Below are 7,946 nucleotides of genomic sequence, written 5' to 3'. Positions count from 1 at the left end.
ACTGTCAAGGTACAACTGCTCAATCTGGTTCTCTTCTATATATCACTATGCTCTGTCCCCTCCTTTGACCCCCTCGCCCCATTCAGCATGGGGTGGGGGTGGACGGGGTAGAGTTTACCCCCAAAAGTAATGAGATCAACATGTCCTGTCGCCTCAGCCTGTGCAGTTCACTCCTGTCCGTCCCAGGCCACCCTTCTCCAGGTTGCTTCTCCACCCGCTGACGGAACATCACCTTGGTTACGGTCGTGGCGCTGACGAGCCTGAATTCCAAATCTGGCCCGATGTCGACCGGGACGCCAAAGATGAACAATGGCACTGACCGCTCGCTGGACGGGAGTGTTGACCAGTTGGGGAGTGCCGAGGCTCAGGATATCCCTCCACTGAAGAACTACCTCTGTTTCACCATCTTCACCTGCTTCTGCCCAGCGTGGCCCATCAACATTGTGGCTTTGGTCTTCTCTGTTCTGGTGAGTGGCATTCCTATACTGAACACTGTAGATCATATACATGTATATGTTGGCGCACCTTTATACCCAGGAGTTTATTGCTTCATTTGTGGATCATTGGAATCATATGTTCTGAGCACAACCAATGGATCTGTATTATTAAACATGGTTTGGAATGTACATCTAACGAACAAGGCACGTAAGACGTGTTTGTCCAGACTTCAAATGCAAGTGCTTTGTGAGTGTTATGTCAATTAGCCAATGTGTTGCCTTATACATGAGCTGAGGTTAAGTTTCCCAGCAAACATTTATGGAATCTCTGAGTAGAAATCATGTGTCACTCAGCTACTTGTTTAGCCTTAGGAAAGCAGTTCAATATAGTGACTAATAATAACAGGCAATACACTGACTGTTATGTCTCGTTAACATGTTTATGATATTTCAGTTTACCATTCAGGTTATGTTGTTCCTATGGATGCGATATTACATTTTCGTTTTTAAGAGATCTTGGATTGAAAATACATGTCGATGTTTGGAGTTTCTCAGAGTTTGTAGAAGGTTCTAGGGAAGCAACAGGAGCTCTACGGCCTTCTTCTCATTACCTACTTTATACCAATGTGGGCAAATGGCAGCTGTCGCCTCGTGGAGCCTGTGAGAAACAAGATGAGGAGTACGAGACTAATCCAGCACACTCTGACAAACCATCTTAATATAAACATGAAACACAGAGAGCCAGCAACACATAGACAGTGTGAGAAACATAGATGCAGTAAGGGAAAGCCATTAATGCCAAGACCATATAAGTGACTCACATAAAGATGATTTAGCAGCAGAGTTTGAGCATGGTTCTTTCACAAAACACCAATCTGATATTGCATTTCTGTATCCATTCCCCCTTTCATGGTGTTTATATCTCTCACCCCAGTCTGTGTGGAATGGGGTCAACTTGCCATCCCATGTCACTATGACTTCCCTCCCTCCCAAGTCCTTGGATAAATGTTGGAGGCTTGAAATGGAGGCTTGAAATGGAGGCTTGAAATGGAGGCTTGAAATGGAGGCTTGAAATGAGGGTTTATGGTCCGTGGGGGACATCAAGTCATTTATGTAATTGTTAAAACTGGTATTCAAATTGGTAAATGTTTGCTAGTGGTCTGTCATTTGTCATAGTTGATGGTCATTGTTGACAAAGTTGAAGTAGCAACAGTTTGCCCTCCCCTCTCCGTTGCATCCTGTAGTCCCAGAACAGCTACGATGCGGAGGACTACGATGGCTCCCGGCGGCTGGGGCGGAAAGCCCTCCACGTGGGCATCGCCTCCATCATCATCGGCCTCCTGATCATCACCATCTTCTCCTCTGTACACTTTACCACGGTATGAGCTCACACACAAGCAGCGGAACTCATTCTGTTGCCATGGTTCTAATTTGTCTTTTTCAGATGATTATAATTTTTTTTTTACTACTGTGAATGAATCGATTCATGCTATTAATTCTATTTGCGCAGAACACCTAATGATGGCGCCTGACCCCTGAGTAACGAGAAGAGCAACATTCAAATGGAGGTTTTTTTGTTCCTGCGCACTTTTACAATCTAATCAAACATTCTTCACAACCCCATCAGATGACCACGTCTAAGCCTTCTTTGGTTTTGTTTCTTTTGTTATTTGTTTTCATTTAAAATGATTTCATTTGTGTGTTTCTGTCATGGATTTAGACAGACAGATTTGAGCTGAGATAAACTGTCATCTTTATTAGCTGATGTTGAAGCGCACTTAATATGCAATGATACTTTTGAGGATACATGTTTGACTTTTTCTACATTATTGATGAACATTGTTTGTACATAATGAAAATACTGAGGTATTGTCCTAGTGCTATATTTGAAAATGCAGGCTTTATTGCTGTGATAGTCAGATATCAGCTACACCTCAAAAGACCAGGTTCAGCTGTCTGCCCTAAACAGTAAGTGATATGCAGCATGTGTCACTATGTCATGCAATACATGTGGACTAAACTATTTCCAGAGTGGTTGATATACTTCCTGTTTACTTGTAAACAAACAAACACATGAGGGCAGATCCAGGCTACTTTAAACTGTATGTTACTCCCTTCCTTGGGAGGCCCTGCGGGGTTAGATGATTGGCGGTGACTTCTGTGCAGATTACCCCCTTCTCCGTTCCCACTCTCACACCCGTTGCATTCTGTTGAGTCTGAAGGATCCTGTATTCTGATATGTCATCTTAGCACCATTAAAGTCTAAAAATAGACATCCTCTGGTCTGACACTAAGCTGCACCAGTTTAAACTTTCTGGTTAGATGGATGGTTAAATCAGTCTTAATATAGCCAAGATATTATTATGATTATGATGACAATGCTAATTAGATAAATGAGATAGTGCGAATAAATGCAAATGAGAATAATGAGATAGTAGATAGTCTAGAGATAGTGTATTAATTCATGCATTTATTCGCAGATGAACCATGTGCACTCATTGTACAGACAACTTAACGTTGCTTACCAATTGTATTTTCGTTTTCTCTCCCACACTTTTTCGTGTAGTTGTGTTGTTGATCTTAGTTTGAACACTTTTGGGGGCTTGGATGGACCAAGATCCGACTTTGTTCCCGGAGCACGTGGCCCATTTGTGAGACAATGAAACTGGATAACCGTGAGAATGAGAAATCAACGAGTTTCTGTTCCATCAGAAAACTGCGAAAATAAAATGTTAATGTGGTCTAATGCTGATGTTAGAGGAGGAATTTCCAGCCAAGCTGAAATACTTTTCGTTTATTTTATAAAATGTATTAAACAGGCATATTTGCGCTTGTATTATTTTGTTCAAATAGGCTGTGTCTGGGCAACATGACAGCGTAGGCTACGCATTCAATGTATATTGCATGATATTTGTTGTACTTAGACAAGACTACAACAATAGACCATTGATTTACACAACGTCCAATCGCCTTGGCTACAGCTTGGGTCTTAATACAAGATTGAAATCGACCTTTCTGCCCATCGAATGTCGAGGCGGAAGAGGTGTGCTCTTGCAGGGAAGCAAGGTTTTAGGGAAATGGCCAGAGGTGAAACTGGTAAGTGTAGCCAACTTTTCGGTAAGATCCTAAATAAGACAAGGAAGCCAGTTTATTGTAGTATTATGCCCAGGAATGACGGAATTGTATGCAGCGTCTCATCACCTGAATTGTATTAAATCCGCAGTTCGAAACACGGAAACGCGTTATGCATGCTATTGCGTTACCATTGTTTTGAGTGTGCATTGTTAGTGTTCGTTCAGTGAGTTTGAATTGAGGAACGTCGGTTTCATGGGAGACAATACAATACATTTTACGATAAATTCCGAACAATTTTGTTTAGGCTAACCCAGCGTAGCAGTTTAGGGATACTAGACTGTGTTGTCGACAACTTGCTTGTGTTCAGCAGTGTGACAAGCTGTGCTAGTATGGGAAACAGCAGCAGTGAAAGGGCCAGTGGGGGTCAGGGTGACAGGCCATATCCGCGAGATGGACAAGGTGCCAAGGATGCAACGGGCGCGAAGATTCTGATGGACAGCATTGAGGATGGCGACATTTTTCACAGAGACGATGCAAAGGTATGCTAATAGTTAAACTAAGAAACATACAGACGTGCAGTTGGTAACAGATGACGCCAGTTTTAATGTTTACAGGTGTGGTGCATGAGAAAGAAAGAAATAATACATTAATGCTGCTTTTGAATAAGGTCTGGTTTTGACCGGTGACATCACTAACGTTTGATGTCCCTGTAAATCGAATTGGCAAGGCTCCACAAGAGATCCAAGAGTTTCTGGCATGGCAAAGAGACCTGGAGAGTGACAGTAAGAACACTGCTCAGGCCAGGCCCACAGTTTTCCGCTGGACTGGGGCTGGCAAGGAGATCTTTGTGTCGGGGTCGTTCAACAACTGGGCCACCAAGATCCCGCTGAACAAAAGGTATGGTTGCAAAAGCATGTGTTTCATTTGTCTTTGTGTTTTCTTGATGCATTAATAACATGTGAAGTTTTGATTAACCTTCTTTGTCTATTAAAATCCTGTTTGTTTAAATGTACCTATTTCAGTCAGAACAACTTTGTAGCCATTATGGACCTTCCAGAGGGGGAGCACCAGTATAAGTTTTGTGTCGACGGTCAGTGGACTTTAGATCCAACAGGGGTACGTTTCTTTCCATATTTAGTTGTCCGATGGTTTCAGTTCAATGAATTATATGTCATATCCTGTCAACCATTCAGTCCAACAACCTCTTCCTCTCCAGGCTGTGATCACAACCAAGACGGGCACTGTAAATAATGTCATCCAAGTGAAGAGGACTGACTTTGAGGTCTTTGATGCCCTCATGATAGATTCAAAAGCATGCGCTGACACTTCAGGTACAAAACACAGGCTTATGGATACATGGTGGTCAGCCATAATTGTTACGGGATGAGTAATTAGCAAAAATATGAATGTGCTTAAAATAAATGCCTTCATATATATATTTTTTTTTTGTAGATTCAAGTGTAAAAAACGTCTATCCTTTCTCCCTGCATGTGAGTAACTCTGGTTTTGTTTTGTTTTTAGACCTTTCCAGTTCCCCTCCAGGGCCCTACCATCAAGATTCCTACGCCACCAAGACTGAGGACAAACTCTTGAACCCCCCCATCCTGCCACCTCACCTGCTGCAAGTGCTCCTCAACAAGCACACTGGCGTGTCGGTGAGTTTACATTTGACATTTTAGTCATTTAGCAGAAGCTCTAATCCAGAGGGACTTACAGTAAGTACAGGGACATTCCCCCGAGGTAAGTAGGGTGAATTGCCTTGCCCAGAGACACATCGTCATTTTGAACGGCCGGGAATCAAACAGCCAACCTTCTGATTGGTAGTCCGATTCCCTAACCGCTCAGCCATATGAGTTAGGGCCCAGAGCTGGGCTTTGGCACTCACACATCATGGTTCTGTTGACCTTGTATGGCTGCAGTTAGAGTACCTTTGTGTCTATGTCCAACAGTGTGACCCGGCCCTGCTGCCAGAACCAAACCATGTGATGCTCAACCACCTGTATGCCCTCTCCATTAAGGTAAATGCCTTGCGCTTGGTCTGGAATACAATCCTACTGATAATAGAAACAGGACTTCACCATGTTAACTCCCCCCTCTGTTTTCTTTCAGGATGGGGTAATGGTCCTTAGTGCTACCCATCGCTACAAAAAGAAATATGTCACCACTCTACTGTACAAGCCAATATAGTACCAACAACTACAACAGCCTCATACCTAGTAATGTGTTCAATTTTACATGTGTGTAATTATGCTACTCTTGTATGATTTTGCTTTTTATACCAATGATTAAACTTTTCCTTGAAAGAACAATCTGAACAGGTGGAAAGTCTGGTATCTTCGTCAGAATATGGTTGGACTTATTATACTTTCGTACCATTTCACTTTAGTAAGTTAAGTATATGTCAGTAGAATTTATTTTTTAAAGAGTTTGTACCTGATGTGTAGTTTGTGGTTCTGGAAAGTCATGGAAATAGTCATTTGACCTGAAGATATTTGACCTTTGATCAGACTTTGACCATGCTGGTTGAATGGAAAATCTCTTATGTAACCGTGAGACAAGCCAAGATGTCCAGCATATGAAGTGGATGTGTGTTTTGTGTAATCAGTGTTGAATTCAGCGGTTCTAAACTTCACTCCCTCCGTTCTCATCCTTCACCATATAAAGACAAAACAATGAACCAATTCTTTTAAATTAGATAACTGTACTTTTGAACAAGACATTGGCTGAGTTCAAAACATTTCTGGTATGTGTATTGGCTCAGTAGAGACAGTGGACTTTGGGGTCCAGGTTCTTGTTCCCAGGATTGTATGTGTTCTCGGCAAAGCAGTGGGCAGCCACACGGTCACACTCGCACACAAAGGCCTGGCACGGGTCATTGGAGGCTGTGGATACAGTGTGGGGGTCAGATGGCTGAGCGGTTAAGGAATTGGGCCATTAATTAGAAGGTTGCTGGTTCGATTCCGGCCGTGACAAGTGACGTTGTGTCCTTGGGCAAGGCACTTCACCCTACTTGCCTCGGATATGTCCCTGTACATAATTCGCTCTGGATATGAGCGTCTGCTAAATCAGTGGTTCCCAAAGTAGGGGTCGGGGCCCCCAGGGGGGGTCGTGAGACAGCGAGGGGGGGGTCGCGAGATGATTTCCAGAAATCACAAAACATTTTAAAACAATTAGAAATAGCATATTTTAGCCATGCGTGGGTCACGAGTCACCGGCACTATTAATTTAGGGGTCGTGGGCAAAAATGTTTGGGAACCCCTGTGCTAAAATGTTTGGGAACCCCTGTGCTAAATGACTAAATGTAAATGGATACAGTTAAAGGTCAGGGTGTAGTCGACGCGCTTAAATGTTTTTCATTGAATTAAATCGAAACGTTACCTGAGCAGGAGACTTGTTTGTTTTTGCAGGTGAAGTCATAAGTCTTGATGTAAGGGGCATCAATAATAGGACGGCATTCTGGAAGAGACTTGCTGGCTCTGTAGCAGAGATCATGGGCTTTACAGCAACTGGTGGAAAGATTTCAAGCTTCTCAGGAACACTCTGACGAATACAATCAAGGGATACACAAATAATGAAAATGTTTGATCGAATATAAAAAGTGGAAATGCCAATACCTATCCACACCATCGCGGGGGGTCCCAGAGCCACCGAACCCGCACCAGCAGCCGTAGTTGTCGTACTTTAAGGGGTTTACCCCTGGCTGGATACAGTGGATCATTCCAGCAAACTGCCACAGAGCCCGAGGCACATAGGCACCTTGGGCCGTGTAGGCTGATAGAAGAAGGCGTCAGTTTTACACCTTGTTATTGTATACATTGTATATTACTCATTGTATGACTCAGACACAGTTGAACTTACCAGTCAGCAGCAGAAGGAAAGCATAGAGGTTCATGGTAGAGAATGGAAACTGAGGAAGGTCACATCTTGCTTAAATAGGGGTTGGTTGAGATAAGATAAGTAAACTGAAGAAGGACATGGTTGTTGGCTAACCAGAAAATTAAAATGATCGAAATGTTCAATATAGGTTGCATGCAGCACCTTTTTTAACCATAGGGGCAACAATGACTTATGTTTTATACAGCTCATGAATACAAGTACACTCTTGCACTTTTTGAGGTTCATGTTGTTTGATTTATAACTTGTTGCACTACATGCTCTTATGGTTCTTCCCATTGGCACTTATTTGCTTTTCACAATGTATGCTTCATGTTTTGGTTACCCGCAATATTTTGGGGCTATCTCGTTGTTATGATCAGTGACCTATGCACTTTTGTGAAGCTCTCTCTTGGAAGTCCCTTTGGATAAAAGCGTATGCTAAATAAATACATGTAAATGAATAACAAAGCACTCATTTCAGATTTCTTGGGTAAAGGGTTTAAATTTACTGGAGGTTTTGCTCAATTAGATTAAAATACAGCTTCAGTCATGTAACAT

At 42.6% G+C, this 7,946-nt stretch overlaps 3 protein-coding genes across 5 annotated transcripts; 2 read left to right on the top strand and 1 right to left on the bottom strand.

Moving 5' to 3' along the window:
- The first annotated feature begins 132 nt into the window (after positions 1-132).
- Positions 133-3,349, top strand: LOC124486699 (transmembrane protein 233). The gene is made up of 3 exons (XM_047048465.1): positions 133-467; positions 1,682-1,816; positions 1,948-3,349. Exons 1-3 carry the CDS (start codon positions 282-284, stop codon positions 1,954-1,956), a joined length of 330 nt encoding a protein of 109 aa, XP_046904421.1. The 5' UTR covers positions 133-281; the 3' UTR covers positions 1,957-3,349.
- LOC124486697 (phospholipase A2-like) lies at positions 854-7,615 on the bottom strand. Of its 2 annotated transcripts, none has more exons than XM_047048463.1 (4): positions 7,371-7,615; positions 7,127-7,283; positions 6,891-7,018; positions 854-1,095 (listed from the first exon to the last, which is right to left on the bottom strand). In XM_047048463.1, the coding sequence occupies exons 1-4, from the start codon at positions 7,402-7,404 to the stop codon at positions 1,049-1,051; spliced, it is 366 nt and encodes a 121-aa protein (XP_046904419.1). In that variant the 5' UTR covers positions 7,405-7,615; the 3' UTR covers positions 854-1,048. The 2 variants fall into 2 exon arrangements, with proteins under 2 accessions (XP_046904419.1, XP_046904418.1); XM_047048462.1 differs by lacking the exon at positions 854-1,095 and adding an exon at positions 6,197-6,394 and having other exon boundaries at positions 7,371-7,592.
- On the top strand, positions 3,434-5,827 carry prkab1b (protein kinase, AMP-activated, beta 1 non-catalytic subunit, b). Of its 2 annotated transcripts, none has more exons than XM_047048457.1 (8): positions 3,434-3,533; positions 3,880-4,051; positions 4,240-4,409; positions 4,535-4,628; positions 4,729-4,843; positions 5,034-5,167; positions 5,462-5,530; positions 5,622-5,827. In XM_047048457.1, exons 2-8 carry the CDS (start codon positions 3,902-3,904, stop codon positions 5,697-5,699), a joined length of 810 nt encoding a protein of 269 aa, XP_046904413.1. In that variant the 5' UTR covers positions 3,434-3,533; positions 3,880-3,901; the 3' UTR covers positions 5,700-5,827. The 2 variants fall into 2 exon arrangements, with proteins under 2 accessions (XP_046904413.1, XP_046904414.1); XM_047048458.1 differs by having other exon boundaries at positions 3,453-3,533; positions 3,883-4,051.
- Positions 7,616-7,946: the final 331 nt, after the last annotated feature.

Source organism: Hypomesus transpacificus, chromosome 24 (assembly GCF_021917145.1).
Source record: "Hypomesus transpacificus isolate Combined female chromosome 24, fHypTra1, whole genome shotgun sequence".
In the NCBI taxonomy this organism is placed as follows: domain Eukaryota; kingdom Metazoa; phylum Chordata; class Actinopteri; order Osmeriformes; family Osmeridae; genus Hypomesus; species Hypomesus transpacificus.
This window is presented reverse-complemented; position numbering and strand designations above follow the sequence as displayed.

Bases quoted from the DNA above. Each gene is read 5' to 3' on its own strand.
- LOC124486699 (XM_047048465.1), top strand. From the start codon at position 282: ATGTCGACCGGGACGCCAAAGATGAACAATGGCACTGACCGCTCGCTG. The intron at 468-1,681 runs GTGAGTGGCATT...TGCATCCTGTAG, and splicing joins CTTTGGTCTTCTCTGTTCTG to TCCCAGAACAGCTACGATGC.
- prkab1b (XM_047048457.1), top strand. From the start codon at position 3,902: ATGGGAAACAGCAGCAGTGAAAGGGCCAGTGGGGGTCAGGGTGACAGG. The intron at 4,844-5,033 runs GTACAAAACACA...TTTTGTTTTTAG, and splicing joins AGCATGCGCTGACACTTCAG to ACCTTTCCAGTTCCCCTCCA. The intron at 5,531-5,621 runs GTAAATGCCTTG...GTTTTCTTTCAG, and splicing joins TGTATGCCCTCTCCATTAAG to GATGGGGTAATGGTCCTTAG.
- LOC124486697 (XM_047048462.1), bottom strand. From the start codon at position 7,404: ATGAACCTCTATGCTTTCCTTCTGCTGCTGACTG. The intron at 7,019-7,126 runs GTATTGGCATTT...TCTTTCCACCAG, and splicing joins CCCCGCGATGGTGTGGATAG to TTGCTGTAAAGCCCATGATC. The intron at 6,395-6,890 runs GTAACGTTTCGA...CTGTATCCACAG, and splicing joins CAAACAAGTCTCCTGCTCAG to CCTCCAATGACCCGTGCCAG.